The following is a 17,284-nucleotide window of genomic DNA, read 5'->3' on the forward strand; positions in this document are numbered from 1 at the left end:
TGAATTCTGTTGGTTTAAGTTGCTATCTTTTCAATGTTTTAATTTGGCAATGTCTTAATTTGTTTGTGTTTGGCAGCATTGTAGTTCATTGTAGTTGCTCATACAAGTAGCATGCAAACGTCTCCTGAAAGTCTAATTCAAGTAGTTGACCTCTTCAGGGTGTGTTTGTGTGTAAAAGATGTGTTTTATTTCTGTGGCTATGTCTGCTGACAGGCACAGGCATAAAAAAATATATACCACCTATACGACAGTGATTACACTTGATAAAAATGCTTTAAAATTGATTAAAATATTAATTTGGAATAAAAACACATAACACTGCCATAACACCACTTTCAGCCCTTTTTTAAGGATAACACCACCATCCATGAAAAAAATAAAAGTTTTAGACTGCCTCTATTCTGCAGGCATCCCTCCCTGAATCAGACAACTCACAACTTGGTACTCAATGACATGCACTGCAACATCCCTTCCCCATCTGCACTGCCCATGGAAAGTGTTTCAGGGAGGCTCTCCCAGAAGATATGGATACACCAGGCTGCAAAGTTACCTCCCCATTTCACTGCATGTGGTCAATTAACACAGTTCTGTGCTTTCCCCCATGTCTCTGTCCTAAGTCTATTGCTAAATGTCCCCCACCCTTTTCTGAGGTGTGTATTTTGTATGTTACTGATCTAACAAAAGTAGGAGCCTAGAGTCTTTTCTTCAGGCTTCCTGTGATATAAATGCCTTAAAACTGTGTTTTTCAAACTGTGGGTCAGGACCCAATTTCAGGTGGGTCCCCATTCATTTCAATGTTCTATTTTTAGTATATTAGACTTGATGGTCACATGGTATGTGACTGCATTTGGGGAAATGTTACAGACCTGCACTTTTAACAAGCTACTGTGTATATGCTTGTAACAATGATAGTCAATGGGACTTACTCCTGGGTAAGAGTGGGTAGAATTGCAGCCTAGGTTTGTTAAAAATGTTCCTGCTTGATGATGTCACTTCCAGTCATGTCATCACTTCCAGTGGGTCCTGACAGATTCTCATTCTAAAAAGTGGGTCCTGGTGCAAAATGTGTGAGAACCACTGCCTTAAACAATCTATCAGGGGAACTAAAATCATAGATCATGGTAGACATAAATATTGGTTCTTCAGTTTCACTGACCTGTCTTGGCAGGGTCAAGCTTCCCACAGCAGATGAGTGTGACTGAATTAAATAAACAGGCTTGGCCATTGCAACCCACTTCCCAATTAAAGACAGCCAAGCCATCTCACCTTAAGCTCCCATTTCCTTCAAGATTAGGCCCAGCTTCTCCCCTGAACCCCAAAATCACTTTCTTCTCTTCAGCCTTTTTGCACTCTAGGTAACCTCTAATTTCTACAGATGTCAACATCTCTTCTGCATGACCCACCACCTTCTTCCACTTTATCCATTTTGCATCCCGCATTCCTTTTGGAAGACATTTGGAAGACACATTTATCCCCCTGTATTGCATTCCTTTTTGCATTCCGCATTCCTTTTGGAGTTGTCCCTTCAGTTCCATCCTTTTAAATCACTACTTCCTCTTCCTACATCACATTAGGTTCCTGGGGTCTGTTTGCAAGTCTGTTTTGCTGGGGTTCCTGGGGTCTGCTTGCAAGTTGCTTTGTTTGCAAGTAGAGCAAGGCCCTGGTCTTTGTTAATACAGGTTGAGCCTCATTATTCGCATGGGTTCCAATCCAAGCACTCACTGTGGATGTTGGAAAAACAAACTATAGCAAATCAATTTAAAAAACAAAGTTTCTTTGCTCCAGTGATTTAAAAATAGCCTTGCTGACCTTTGCTGTGTAAGGTAAGAGTCATTAAGAAGACAATCCATCAATCAGTCCTCCTCCAAGGCTTCACTCAGTACCTCCCTTCACCAGTGCAAAGTGATCACCTTTCTTTCACATGCTCAGGGGGAAGAGAGGGGTCTGCTGGAGAGAGGATTGATGGATTGTCAGCCAGCTGCCCCCTCTCTCTATCATTAAGGAGGCTATTGTTAAAGAACTGTTCAGCTTTTTAAACTGATTTTAAAGGGATGCATTTTTCCCCTGCTCCAGTGATCAGCACATTCCTTCTCATTTGCAGTGGCCATTCATTTTGAGTCAAATCCGTGTATAAATAGGCTGGACCTGTATAGCTGTCAAATTCACTCAGGCTGCTCTCACTTTCACTGCAAAGGCTGCTCAGAATGCATCAGTTGCAAAGCAGAAAGCAGGGCTGAAAGTTGTGTTTGTAAGTAGGGGAAAATCTGTAGTTTCTTCTGGATTTTTCCTCCCTCTCACTGTATAATTAGCATCACAAATAATTACAGTACTCTGCATCTACACTTCCATCTTTCTTGCCTTTGGTACATGCCAATGTTCACTAGGATTTGCCATAAACCAATAGCCGCTTTGCACATTTATCCCCCTGTATTGCATTACAGATGCCACTAGGCACATCTAGTAACACTGGGGACAGCCTTAATTAGAGTCTGGATGCCATCCCAAGCTCAACAGCCAGCTGGCCTACTATAATAGCATGTAGGTACAGGTGAAGCAGCACAGAAACGTTCTAGTAACTGTTACAATGCAAGATTGTAACCAGACAGTTACTGATCTATTGGGCCAGTGATGGTTTGAGGTAACTTGCTACACTATAAAATTAAAAGCAGGCAAGGTCTGACTTTTTCGTTTGGGGGTGGTTAGGCAAGACATAAATTGTATGCTTGCAAGAGTACACTTACCATGTTAAGGATAGATACAAACTGAAACATACAGATACTGAAGATGACGACCACAGAGATAATTTCTGTGTAATTGAAGGTTTGTTTACATTGATCTGAACATCACTATCAATGAACCTTTGTACTACTTATACTTTAGCTAAAGTAACGCCAGGCAAGAAAAAAAAAAAGCAGACAGACGGTTTTGTTTTTATTTAAGTATAAGAACCAACAATCTGCTGAATATTGATGATAAAAGCAATTTACTCTCCAAAATACATTTTGTAACTCTAAAGTCTTTTTATATTAAGCAGTGATTTTCTTTTTAATCTTAAAAGCATACATTTTAAGAATCCATAAACTGCCAGTCCTTTTCCAGTAACTTGCACAGAATATCTGATCTGTAGGTGTACAATGGATTTCTTATTCAGGCTCTCTCTCTTTGAGAGATTTGTACATTCAATGCTAGGAAGAACAAATAATTCTTCTCCCACAAGATGGAGCCTGACCAATACACAGTAAACATGAGGCTGCTTGTTCCAGTCTGCTTTCTCACAGCCATTTATGCAAATGTTCCTTCAAGTTGCTAGTGCAGCCACACTCTCTTAGCTAGCAGTCCTGATGTTAGCTTCAGTCTAGAGCTGCTCTTTGTCAGTTTCCAATGATGCTTCTTTGGGATTCGATTGTCCTTGCACACTGGATTTCACAGCATGGAGTGCATAGTTAATGCTAGTGTTTCCTGTCCAGCTCCATGACCTGAAGAGGGGATTGTACAGCATTCCTTTCACTGTCTTGACTGAAAAGCCATCTGCAAGAGGACAAAGAGAAGTGACCAGGGTCCAAAAGGGGGGACAACGACACATTCTGAGCGCCTATGAAGTTTCCAACAGTACTGTTCTCGCATAGCAGGCGGGTTTGCCCCATCCCAAAAGATTATTTGAACCTTGTTTTTTGAAAAATGCATGATTGCACTGTAAAGTAATTTTATCATCTGACCACCTTCTTTCCCCAACTCAGATCACTGGTCAACATCACAGGTACATCCCATAATCTTATGTAACTAGTCTGTTATGGGGATTTAATCATTTCTCCACCATCACAGATTCAGGGCATCTACAAATTCCTAACAATGCAGCAATCAATAAATGGGTTCCAAGAGCTACTCTCTCATGCTTTGCTGTTACCAGAACAGATTCAGAGGATATAGCAATGAGTTTAGCCCATTTCCCAGGTAGAAATTATGCTCTTGCCAAAGAGGCAAGAAGGTATTTGCTTCATCAAACATGCAACTTCTGAACCTTCTACTAAAGAATCAACATGAGAGGACAACATGGGTGATCTCTTTACTGTGCCACATTTTAATTGTATGTGTGCGCAAAATGGAAAGCCAGCAACGTGTCTGCTGCAGACAAGTCAAGGTCAACTAGCAATCACACTGGAAGATGACAACTTATTGTGAGACTTCCTTGGGATTGAACACTGACTTGATTCTAGGAGCCGCTCTAGTTCTTCAGGCGCAATGAACTTCTCCCAGTCGTGGGTGCCTGCCGGAACAATACCCAATACGTTCTCAGCAACCACAATGCCCAAGATGTAAGACAACTGTGTTTTGTTGATTGTAGTAATAAATAAGAAACCTTCAGGCTAAATTAGAAGCAAACAAAAAACACAGCACAAAACAACGCATTATGAAGTAATTTAACATGAAACAAGTGTTTAAAATATAGCTTTTGTCTGTGAGAAAGGATGTTAAAAAAAATTATGACTGTCCCTCAAAACAATCTTATTCATGTTTAGTCAACAAGTCCCACTGTCTTACTTTCTGGTGGGTGTAATGCAATAAGTAAAAATCCCCTCCACTGCTTCCATTTGTGGAGGAAGTTCTTACCATATAACCCACAGTCTCTTACTTCCTTCATATTATTAATCAAATATTTGATTAATCTATTCATAGCACCCACTTGTAGTCTGAGTCAACATTTCTTGAATTGAAAAGCACAAGTTATAAAGGCTGTTAAGCATTTCAAAGGTTAGATAACATTGAAGGTCAGAAAAAATTTCATGGTGGTTTTATATGAATTTGGGGTGCTGATTTTAAAAAATGGCATCAGTTTTGCCCTTTTGCATCTAGTTTTGGAAATATGACATAGCCTTGTTAATGAATGAATTCACTGAGGCTATGCCATATGTCCAAAACTAGAAGTGATAGGGCAAAACCAATGCCATATTTGGAATCAGCACCTCAAATATACCCAGGAACAGATCCAACATTTAAGACAGCAAAACATGTGTTGGCCTATGTAATTAGAATCCGTCTTAGGCAAATGCACAAGATTCCACTCTCAGCACTCAGTATATCACAAAGAAAGAAAACAGACAACAATCCAAGGCATATCTACTCAGAAGTAAGCCCCACTGAAGTTCAATGGGACTTACTTCCAGGTGAGTGTGTATAGGATTATAGCCTAAGAATGCTTCTTACAATAAAGAGCTTGATGCTCCCATACAGCTGTTTGAGTTTTTTTGCTTTATAGTTTTCTTAAGAACTTACTTTTAACACTTCACCACAGCACCTGATGAACATCTCCACATCAGCCACATGCTCCACTACTTCAGAAGCAACAACAACGTCAAATGTTTCTGATGCCTCTTCCACAATATCCTCTAATGTACAGGATTTATACTCTATTCTCTTGGCCAGGGTCGTATCAAAAGACGTATGCAGTTCGGCTGTTCTAACATTGTCCTCCAGAGGATCAATTCCGGTAACTGAAGCTCCAAGTCTACCTAGGGGCTAGACACCACAAACGTTATTCACTGCTGAATTTGCTGATGAAAACACTTTCTCACAGAAAGAAAAAAACTTGGCTGAAGTACTACTTCTTCAGTACTTCTTCCCCCATCCCACCCCCAAAATAAAGTGACTGACCCTGATGATGCCACCTTTTACATTAAAAAGACACAAAAGTTGCAATCCTATGCATATCTTATGGTGCTTATGGGTAGAAGCACCACAGCCATCAGTAGAACTGCTGCTGAGTAAACATGCATAGGATAAGGCTACAAAGGTAAAGTATATTCAGAATGCAGTCCAAGATCCACTAATCGTATTAAAAAGATGGAGTTTTTTAAAAAAACACGTTCTAGACCAGGGGTGACAACATGAGGCGCATGGGCTGGATAGGGCCCATGGAAAGGGCTCTTTAACTTGCCCATGTGATAATTAGGCTCTCCCGGTGCCACCCTTTCAGCAGTGCTACTTCTGCAAAGGCATAATTTCGCAGGGCACCTCTCAGTTGTTGAACTGCAAAATGATGCCTCAGCATAAGTGGCACTGCTGAAAGGATGGCCCATGTGATAATTGGGCTCTCCCATATTTTGAAAATATGATCAAGATTTGCATATTTTCCCTTCTGTCATTTGCAGCTAATGAGTTCCTATGTGAGAACGAAGTGCATGTTTCTGGCCATCTGATTAAGGGCATTACTTCCTGCTTATTGATGTCACTTCTGGCCCTCAGCAGGCAACAAAAATGCTATTCAGCCTGATGTATGAAATGAGTTTGACACCCCTGCTTAAGACTAAAGACCAAGAGTGTGCCCAAAGATAGTATCCCAGCATCACCTACTTGTGAAGAAAGTTCATTGAACACAATGGCAAAGTGCAGTATAATGGTGAAATGTAAAACTGTTCCACAATCAGTGAAAGCCAGCACCAGGTATGTTGAAACTTTCACCTCAGGCATGCTGGGTGAAGTGGCAAGATGAAAAGAGATTCCCTATGTTCTGTTTCCACCAGCTACCTCCCCTGACCTGCCACTTAGCTGTGGTCCCATGTTTTTCTTACATTCTCAGAGAGTGCATGAGGAGGGATGGCGAGGTCTATGGCAGGAGTGTCAAACTCATTTCATACAGAGGGCCGAATAGCATTCATCATGCCTGCTGAAGGCCAGAAGTTATGTCATTAGGCAGGAAGTGATGTCATTAAACACGTCATAACCAAAAATAAGCACTTTTTCTCACTTAGGAACTCAGTTGCAAATGACAGAAGAAAAAATGCACAAATCTTGACCATATTTCAAGATATGAGAGAGCCCCATTTTCAATGGGGGCTGCCCTTTCTGCAGTAACTCCTTAGCACTGTTCAGCAGCTGAGAGCCTGAGGGTCGGATAAAAAGCTTCCATGGGCCGCACCCGGCCCTCGGGCCTTATGTTTGACACCCCTGGTCTATGGCATCCAACCCCACTGCTGCTTCTTGTAGAGTGGCAAACACAGAGAATATTGGAAATGAAACCTCTCTGTTTCTAGCATTCTCTGTGCTAGCCACTTCCTCACAAGTATCAGCAGCTGGAGGTCAGAGAAGAGCACTGGGGGGGGGGGAGTGAGCTGTGTGGCAAAATATTGTGCATGTGCTGGCATGGAAAGGAATGGGCAGCAGAATTTAGGAAAGGCTCAGGTGTAAGTTTGCCCTGGGCCACCACTGATCAAAGTATGTCCTAATCAATGTTCCCTTCACGCTGTGCGGCCACATGGCTGCACAGCTCTGAACCAAGCTCTACCATGTCATTGCTGAGCGTCTGGGGATGGTATCGTGACACAGTCGCAACACGGAGCAGAAGAAGGTGACTGCAGATTGGCACAGACGCCTGGGAGGGAATATAGCTTCTAACCCCTACATTTAGACCTTTGTACAAGATTTGTATGCTTTCAGTAAGGATGGCACAATGGTGCATAATTTTCCCCCACAGTGATTTATGAGGTTTTCTAAGTACAAGCAGTAAACATATTAGTGTAGCAGGCTTTAAGAGAGACTTTCTATTATGTGAAGTAGTAAATAAAGCACTATTCAAAACTTCAGTACTTCCTCCAAAAAAAGCCTATGGATAAGATCGGTTCTCACCCAGATGTCATCCCTACCTCAGATAATAATCCACCACCACAGCCAACATCTAGGATCTTCATACCAAACAGAGGGCTTCCGAGTTGGTGGTCATTTCTTGCACTTAACACAGTATCTCTTATACAAAATGCAAAACAAGTAACTATTAATTATAGTTGTCAACCGATAAAGAACTTTAAACTTATCAGCTTAATTTAAATACATATAAATATATTTATATTTATAGCAATATATCCCTTTTACTAAGATACCAAAGTGCAAGAACTTATGAATTCTCTAATAAACGCTATTGCCCATCATAAGGAAGACAGACTAGTCATTACATTTTCATTTCCTATTTCAAATACAGTGGTGCCTCGCAAGACGAAATTAATTCGTTCTGTGAGTCGTTTCGTTTTGCGAAATTTTCGTCTTGCGAAGTGCGATTTAAAACAAACCAAAAAAAAAAAAGGAAAACAATTCGTCTTGCGAAGCACGGCCATAGAAAAATTCGCCTTGCAAGTCACCAAAAAAAATCGCAAAACGCTTTCGTCTTGAGAGTTTTTCGTTGCACGAGGCATTCGTCTTGCGAGGCACCACTGTACTCTAGAACAACCATTTTCAACCACTGTGCCATGGCACACTGGTGTGCTGCGAATGATCTGCAGGTGTTTGGGGGAGTTTGGGGAAGGTAATTTACTAGTAGGGTCATTGAGGGATGTAAGTCCCCCACCAACAGTATGGTGTGCCTTGTCAATTGTTAAAAAACTGATGTGTGCCTTGACAACCTTAGTACCTTGTCAGTGTGCGTAAGACAAAAAGGTTGAAAATCACTGCTCTAAAACTATTACAGACTCAAACACAATTCAGTCTGCTCTTCTAAACAAATTTTCAGCAGGAAAGGCCACATTACTCAGTCTTGCTCTTATGATGGGTTGGAACAGGTTAACTACAGAAATGAATAGATTTTAAATGTAACTAGAATTTTCACAAATAGAATAAATATTTGCAGAATATTTGTAGCTGTTTGTTGTCTCTCTTTCAGAGAAAGTGACCCAGCAGGAGGAAGAAGGAGTGGGGTGTCAGGCAGGGGAAGAACAAACAGGGGTGGGGGAGCATTTGCAATTATTGTGCCAATGAGACAGTCAAAAAGTTCAGGTAGGCCAGAACTTGCAGGTCACAGCTTGGGGACCTCTGTCCATTGACTGAAACCGATCGACTTCCTTCAGCTAGCAGCTGTACTTGTTTAATCTGCCAATTAAAGCTCACAGTCAGTGATAACTGTCCTGCATTCAATCTAAATTTAAATCTCAGCAATAATGATGATATGTTTCAGCTCCAGAATGTTACATTTCCTAGTGTCTTTAAATTCCTGGATGAAGTTTGAAAGAAAAGATATCGAAAGCTAAAACCTTACCTAATAAAAGGCACTCTAAGATCATTCATAGAATGAAGGGCTGCAAAGTCTCCCCGCTCATCCCACCACATATTTGCCAAACGCTGAAATTTCCTCATCTCATTTGGATCCACAGTTGTGCGTGAAGTGCTGTATGGGTGCTCTGTGAAGAACCTAAACATTTTATTAAATGTTATTTTAGCAAAAGCAGAAGGGCTGTCTAACCAACTGTAATCCCTACCTCAGATAATAATCTGCCACCACAGATAACATCTAGGATCTTCATGGGCTTCTGAGTTGGTGGTCATTTCTTGTATTTAACATAATACCTCTATGTTATCCAAGCCCTATAAGGCTTTGTAACAACTAAGGGCCCAATCCTATCGAACTTTCCAGCACCAGTGCAACCACAATGCAGCCCCAAAGTAAGGGAACTAATGTTTCCTTACTTTGAGGAGGCTTCTGTGACTGCACCCTCATCACAGGATACAGTGCATGCCCCATTGGGACAGCTGCACCAGCACTGGAAAATGGATAGAACTGGGCCCTAAGCCTTCCAGGCCTTGGGACTTGAATACCTTCAAGCCCATTTTCCCACATGAGCTTCCTTGCACACTGCGTTCGTTACCCAAGCTCCTGCTCTGCATCCCTTTGTCATCCAAAGCATGACTGGTGGATAAACAAGAGGGCTTTTTTGAGAGCAGCACCCAGGCTCTGGAATTTCCTCCACCCCAATTCCATCACTGCCAGCTTTTTCAAATTTTCCATTTCATCTGACTTTTTGCTCAATAGTTGTGCTGCGTTCTATAGTTTTAAGTTTCCCCAACCTTTGGCTGCTGTGCAGCTTTAGTCAATTTCAATTCAAATTTTATATTGCAATGTTTTTTTAAAATCGTTTTATAAGTTTGCCAATTTTTACCCACTAAGTGGATACTCAAGGTGGCTTACATAATACAACATTTTCAGAAGAGAGCTTCTTCAGTAGTATTCACAAAGTGGATACAATCAAAGTGTTGTAGGGCAATGAGATTCTGCCTATGTGTCCCTCAACTCCACACACTGAATATACCATGTAACTTAGGTTTTCTTCTAGCACTATCCTAAACATGTTTACTAACAAGTAAATCCCACTGAGTTCAATAGGACTTGCTCCAGAAAAATATGTTTAGAACTGCAATCTTAGCATAAAACGAATTGGGGTTTTTTTTTAGGGAAGCAGTAGAAGGACAGCTCCGCTACTGCCATGACACAAAACATGCCTGCATCGCAAACATGACACGGAATTTAAAGACACTGCATGACACAAAACATGCCTGCATCGCAGACACACATGCGTGCGTGCATCCCTACTATCAGAATGTTAAAATACACATAACTGCCAGGTCCCTAAGGATGGTCTGAAGGGACTTGAAACTTCAACCTTGTTGAAGGTATGGAAGTCTGGATTTTGTCATTGCTGGGTTGAAAGACTGCCTGGAAAATCCATGTATGCTATCTTAAGTGTGAGGAAGGAAGAAAAAATACAACATGCCATACTGCCACCACTTGCATAGTTTGTAGTTCGTATAGAAAAGAGTAACAAATTACAGTCTCTTCTTACACAGCCAAGAATGTCGGAAAATCAGAGCAAGATATGATCACACATTCTGAGATCCAGGTTGTCATAATTCATCAGACTGTTGACAGTAGTGATGATTCATAATGAAGAACATTTTTCTATCATAGAAGATACCCTTACTAATAAATGTGAATAATACTTACATTTTGTTCCTTGCTTCAGTCAAATGTACAAGTGTATTATACTGAACATTACATTTTTTATGGAAGTGTCCTTGGGCTATTTGAGATGATCGTCCATAATGGTAACCTGAATAAATTAAGAGCAAGTTAAATGTTTAAAACATGGGCTGTATGACCAGCCTCTTGTTCCAACAACTCCTGAAACTCCCATAGAATCTGTAATACATTCACATTTCTAATGGCAGACACCAACATCTATCTTCAACAATTGTGAAACCTTTCACAACCTTATCATCCCACCACCCTACTGTGCCTCAGTGCTTCCTCCAACAAAAGGCTATGGGTAATTTCTCACCCAAATGTAATCCCTACCTCAGATAATAATCCACCATCACAGCCAACATCTGCATGTATTTGTGACTGGATTCTGAAATCAATGTGTTTTAAAGACAGTGCAAAACAAACTTAATTATTTCAGTAGTAGAGATGAGGGTTGCTAGTTTATGGCACCAATTTTATGAGTTAAAGTGACAATACACAAGCAACTTTAATGATTAGTGTACTTGGGGCTAGAGAAGAAAAAAATAGTATAGGTAGTCAATCTCTCTTCCCCAATATTAAAAGCAATATGCTAGCGACATCAGCCAGACAACCTGTTTGGGTTACCATGAAAATGCATCCAAAGCTAACCTTCTATTACTGCAATATTTGTGTACCTGGTGCCATAGAGAAGCAATACAGACAAGCTTACAGTCATAAAAAAGATAATGAGAAACCAACAGATAGGGCAGACAAGGATAGGAAGAAAAGCCAAATGCCATTAAAGACATTTAAAAGTACGTTTAGGTTAGAGACCAAGGATGAAGGCTACACACCTGAACACACTTGCTAGGGAGTAAGTCCCAGTAGGGAGGAGTGTGTGTATTCGTGTTGTTAAAAATGCATAAACACAAAACACCGTCTTTCTGGTGTTATCCCAATAATACCCAAATAAAAACACAATAAACTGCATTTTGATATTTAAGATATTTTTCAGAAATTAACAGTGCAATCCTAAGCATGTCATCTCATGAGTAAGTCCCATTCTGTTCAGTGGGGCTTGCTCTCAGGTAAGTGGGTACATAAGAACAGCTCCACTGGATCAGGCCATAGGCCCATCTAGTCCAGCTTCCTGTATCTCACAGCGGCCCACCAAATGCCCCAGCGAGCACACCAGATAACAAGAGACCTGCATCCTGGTGCCCTCCCTTGCATTACTTTTCCAATTAGAAATAATACTGCTGCTGCTGCATCTGAGGACACTATATCACCTATCTAGTACATTTTTAAAGCAACTATAATTTATAATTATAATTTATTTAAATGTGCTGACCACAATTTGCTATAAAAATTGGGGGGGGGGAATATTAACAAAAACAAAAAAGCACCCTAACAATGGGACTTGCTACATGAAATGCACAGAGAGGGCACCATAAAATGAATGATGAGTCAAAGGCCTGGCAGAAAAGATGGACTCAAAAAAGTTTCTCAAAAAATTGCGTTTCGAGTGGGTCTCATAGACAATACAGCATCAGGCACAAAGATCTGCATTTGTGTTTCTTGGATCAGACTCACAGTAGCAACCTGCTGAACTACCCCCAGGAGAAATAAAGCAGCTCTTCGCCTACCAACAACTGATAGAAAGCCTATGCCTATGAATGTCTACTCAAAAGCAAGTCCCATTACATTCAATAGGGTTTACTCCCAGGTAAGAGTGGACAGGAGTGCAGCCTGAGAGCCCAATCCTGTGCATGTCTACTCAGAAGGAAATCTCAGTGTAGTCTATGGGGCTTACTCCCAGGTAAGCGTGGACAGGACTGCAGGCTTGATAGGGAGAAAGCAGAGCTCCCCCTCCAGCCCTTCCACGACCACCCCGACTGCGGACAGGGGGACGCGTGGAAGGCTCGGAAGGAGAAGCCAGGAGAGCAGCTGAGCAAGCGGAGCTCCGGCCCCGAGAGGTGAAGGGCGTGGAAAGGGGCTCACCGGGCGCCGCTGCCCGCAGGCTCAGGGGGCGCCGCCAGACGCAGACGCGTCCGCTTCCCGCCACGGCGCCGCAGGCGACCCACAGCCGCCTCGCAGCGCTGCTCAGGCAGCCACTGCGCCAGCCGCCCATGCCTTCGCCCTGCCGGGATGGCGGCGAGGCGGCCGCAGCTCCTCCTCTCCGCCGGCTGGCGTCACAGTCCAGCGCCCGGCTCGAAACCTCCTCCTCGGGAGCTCGTCGCGCGGCCCGCGCTCCTCCGGCAAGGTCACCCTGCGGAGCGCTGCTTTCTCAGAAGGGCGCAGTCCCGCCTGGGCTGCGACTGGTGCCGTTTCCGATTGCCCGCGCGAACTCCGCAATGTCCTTTTTCTCTGGGTCGCCTGGAGATGCCAGGGGTTGCAGTGGGGACCCCTTGCCTGCCCCGATGGGGTCTACCCCCGGGTTGCAGTGGGGATCCCTTGCCTGCGCCCCATGGAGTCTACCCCCGGGTTGCAGTGGGGACCCCTCGCCTGCCCCAATGGAGTCTACCCTGGGTTGCAGTGGGGACCCCTTGCAGTGGGGACGCCCCATGGGGTCTACCCCTGAACTGTAGTCCTCCTTTCGCCCCCCTCCCTTGGCCTTTTACACTCATCCATCACCTATTGTTTTTTGAGACTAGCCCTGTGTATTTGGGGGAATGATGAGCAACTGAACGCAGCCAAACAGCTTACTCAGAAGTAAGTCCCATGACTTCACTGCAATTTACTCTTGGATAAATAAAAACGCACAGGCTTACAGCACTACTTATCCAGAGGCTCTCCCCACAAGATCCAGTCATGGCTGGTTAGGGTTCTTTTGCAATCATACACATAGGTTTACTGTTTTTATGATTTTATAGGATCAATCACTGTATGACCTAATATTGCCTCAATCAAGAGATCAGCTGTTGTATCCACTATTGCATCATTGTTTCCCTATGCAATTTACCTGCTATAGATCAGTGATAGCCTTTTTCACCTCAGGGCATACTGACAAGGCACTAAAATGGTCAATGCACACCATCAGCCTTTTGACAATTGACAGGGCACATTGCACTGCTGGTGGGGGGCTCACATCCCCCGATGGCCCTACTAGTAAATTATTATTATTAACAGTATTTATATACCACTTTTCAACTAAAAGTTCACAAAGCGGTTTACAGAGAAAAATCAATGATCCTTCCTCAGACTCCCAAGGCACAACTGTGGACCATTTGCGGCACATCAGTGTGCTATGGCACAGGGGTTGAAAATGGCTGGTTTAGCTGCAGGAATTATCTTCTGTAGAACTTGAGCGTGGAATGAATGGGAAGCTGCTTACATTGGATTTGCTTTCAAAAGGTTGAACCTGAGGTCAGAAAGAGCTGCACATCCTTGGAGTGACATGATGCCCAAAGAGTCTCAAAACAACATGAATGAAGAAATTGCTTTGTTTGATAACTCTCTGCTGAGCAAAGAGGCACTTTTAAAGTGTTGCTCCTCTTATATTTAGCAAGGGGAGAGTAACTGTCCCTTTTCACCCCAGCACCATGTCTTTTCTAGTGCTGGTGTTCTTCTGCATCATTTTAGTAAGCACTTTTGGAATAGGGAGCCACTTATTTGATTTTTCTCTGTAACTACTTTGTAAACTTTTTTTGTTGAAAAGCAGGACTATATATAAATATTCTTAATAATAGTTCAGACTTTATCATTGGGAGTTTGGTGAGGGTCAGCAGGGTAAGAGGCTGATCATGAGGACAGCTGAGAGGTACCTGCCAATACAAGGAAAAGCATCCCTAAAATGTCAAAACTACTATAAATACACCACTATGGGATACATAGGGGCAAGCCTTCTATCAGCACACCACCAGCTTCTCCAGCCTTCTATTACTTGCTATAAACGTGAGTTGTACACATGTGAGTGTGGTTATAGGGAATTGTTTTAGATTGCTTTGCTAGTTAGATATTTTACATTGGAAGAACAAAAAGGAATAGATTTAACTGTTTCATTTTAAAAAATTATACCTATGCTGCACAAAGTTAGATCAACTGCTTCTGAAGTGTGGTTTCTACACTCTCCCCTTAAAATCATTGTTCCAAGTTCAAAATAGATCTTTAAGGGTCTGGAAACTTGTTTGACAGACATCTTCCTTTTTTAAAGCAGAATGATGTTGCTGGTGTAAGGCATGGTGGAAACTCTTATCTGTTCAACTTGCAAGTACTTGTAGATTATTAAGTAGCAAATTTCTAATTTACACTGGACACTCCAAAGAAAGATGTGACTTTTCAGAAATACAAGTGCCACTTCCCTCAACCTACTAAAAAAAAATCCAAATATTTAGCTTATGTATTTTGTGTTTGGGCTAATTCGGTTAATACAGAGGTTGACCTTCTGCTGAGCAGAGGCCTGTTTGACAGGGCCCATGGAAGGGAGGGGGTGCAGAAGGTACATCATACCTGGGCCTGGGGTTAAAAAGGGGACCCCAGGAGCCAAAGGATGGGAGCCACAAATTTCCTGGGATCTCAGAAAATGTTTGAGTATATTGTGTAAAGACTAGCACTCACACTTTAAGCCTATTGTTTTATATATCATAATTCATAGAATTATTATCCAATGATCATATGAAATTATGATCCAGTGGAGAACGGAAGGGGCCCAAAAGAAACATTGTGCCTCCTGATAAAATTAATCTGAGACCCTTGCTGGTTGAAGCTACCCCATAAAATCTTGCAATACTCTATATCAGAAGTTTGCAAACCAGGACCCACCAGTGGGTCATGACCCAAATTTTGGTGGTTTGCAAAACTGAAAGGGCAAATTATGTGCATTAAGGGTTAAACAAGCTGCTGCTTGGGGGAAGCACTGCTGCCCAATCACCATTATAGCCACACCCCTTGGCATTTATAAACCAGGCAGCAGTCTCTGCTGGTGGTGGGCTGCATGTAGCTTTATATGCCACATATTCTAGACCGATCCTATACCTGCCAATAGTCAGAACTGATCTTAAACTAGGAGGTGACTTTAAATATTATAAAGAGCAGTATAAGGGGAACTGGATATTTTCCTACACAGCAAGGACAGAAGAGTAACCATTTCTGTTATTTTAGGTTGTATCCAGGTTTAAAGTAGCAAGTTGTACGGTTCTGTAAAGTGACCATAACCCCACAAGGAAAAGGAATAACTCCTGCAGTGGATCTAGGTTGTTTGTACATGGCACCATCAATTGTAGCTTTGTTGCCCTATGCCTTCTGTCCTCCATGCTTCTCAATACCTTCTACTTTTTGGCACTGAAACGATGAAGATACGCTGAGCCCTTTTGGGACAGGGAGCCATGAGTTGATTTCTCTCTTAAACCGCTTTGCAAACTTTTCATTGAAAAGCAGTATATAAATTGTTATTAATAATCATAATAATGAGGGAGAGGGTGATATAATAGTTGGTGATGTCATGCAAGCATCTGAAACGTGAACACACCCAGGCGTGGTGGTCTTGGTGGTCTCTGCAACAACAGACAGTTGGGGTGATTTCTCCGATAAGTGGGTGTGAAACTAAGGGCCCAATCCTATCCGACCTTCTAGCACTGATGCAGGAGCAATGCAGTTTTGAGGAAGGGAATAAAAATTCCCTTACCTTGAGGAGGCCTCTGTGAATGCCCCATCACCAGGGGATGCAGCACATGCCCCATTGGCATGGCTGCATTGGTACTGGAAAGTTGGACAGGATTGGACCCAAGTTTCTCTCTCCATCTGCGCTCTGATGTAACATTTACAGACTGGAAAAATGGTTCAGGAAAATATAGGTCTGTGTGCATTTATGTACACTTACCTTATGCACAAACAACATTTGCTTCTGGAAGAAAAATTCAGATCCCCTACTAGCCTTTCAAAGCTTCAAATCTGCTAGAAATAAAGCAGATTTACAGGACTTTATAGCTTTGAGGGTCCATTGCTGCTTAAAAAAAATAATGTAAAGCAGTCTCCTTAATTATAATTTTTATATAAATTTAAAAAAAAACTATTTACTGTATAGAGATTAATTGAAAGGTTGTCAATATAATCACATAAATTTAAATGTGGGCAACTTCATGAAATGTTTACTTTTCCCATTGAAAACACACTCAAAAGGGTACTAGCTAATAAAACAAATTTTTAATGTATGCAATTATCAGTGCTTAAACTGGAATGGGGTTCTAAAGTTCTGTTTGTGAAGCAAGTCCCATAAGTACTGTTAAGCAAAATCTATGAACCTATTAAATGCAGAAAGGTATGCACTCTTTATTGGCATACAGTCATTACCCAGATCACTTATGTGAAAGTAAATGCAATTTCTAGTTACAGGAAGTGACAAATCCAACTGGTGGAATATTGTTTAAAAAATATTCATGCATAATCTCGTTCATTTAACAGATACCAAAAGTCTGGGATTAAAAAATAAATGCAGTAGATCATGGAAAGCTGTATTCCTCAGTAATTCATTTTAAAACAAATGAGAGAACAGTGGAACAATCTTGGTTCTCAGTATTTTAATTTCTAAAG

The 17,284-nt window shown here is 41.9% G+C and overlaps 1 protein-coding gene across 1 annotated transcript; it reads right to left on the reverse strand.

The window, feature by feature from the left end:
* Positions 1-2,918: 2,918 nt before the first annotated feature.
* On the reverse strand, positions 2,919-12,931 carry COQ3 (coenzyme Q3, methyltransferase). Its single transcript, XM_066610125.1, has 7 exons — positions 12,758-12,931; positions 10,757-10,862; positions 9,017-9,169; positions 7,638-7,737; positions 5,272-5,514; positions 4,205-4,364; positions 2,919-3,528 (listed from the first exon to the last, which is right to left on the reverse strand). The coding sequence occupies exons 1-7, from the start codon at positions 12,885-12,887 to the stop codon at positions 3,356-3,358; spliced, it is 1,065 nt and encodes a 354-aa protein (XP_066466222.1). The 5' UTR covers positions 12,888-12,931; the 3' UTR covers positions 2,919-3,355.
* Between the last annotated feature and the right edge of the window lie 4,353 nt (positions 12,932-17,284).

This window comes from Tiliqua scincoides, chromosome 1 (genome assembly GCF_035046505.1).
Source record: "Tiliqua scincoides isolate rTilSci1 chromosome 1, rTilSci1.hap2, whole genome shotgun sequence".
In the NCBI taxonomy this organism is placed as follows: Eukaryota; Metazoa; Chordata; class Lepidosauria; order Squamata; family Scincidae; genus Tiliqua; species Tiliqua scincoides.

Bases quoted from the DNA above. Each gene is read 5' to 3' on its own strand.
- COQ3 (XM_066610125.1), bottom strand. From the start codon at position 12,887: ATGGGCGGCTGGCGCAGTGGCTGCCTGAGCAGCGCTGCGAGGCGGCTG. The intron at 9,170-10,756 runs GTAAGTATTATT...TAAAATGTTTAG, and splicing joins ACTGAAGCAAGGAACAAAAT to GTTCTTCACAGAGCACCCAT. The intron at 4,365-5,271 runs GTAAGTTCTTAA...CTTCTAATTTAG, and splicing joins GCTGTGGTGAAGTGTTAAAA to CCTGAAGGTTTCTTATTTAT.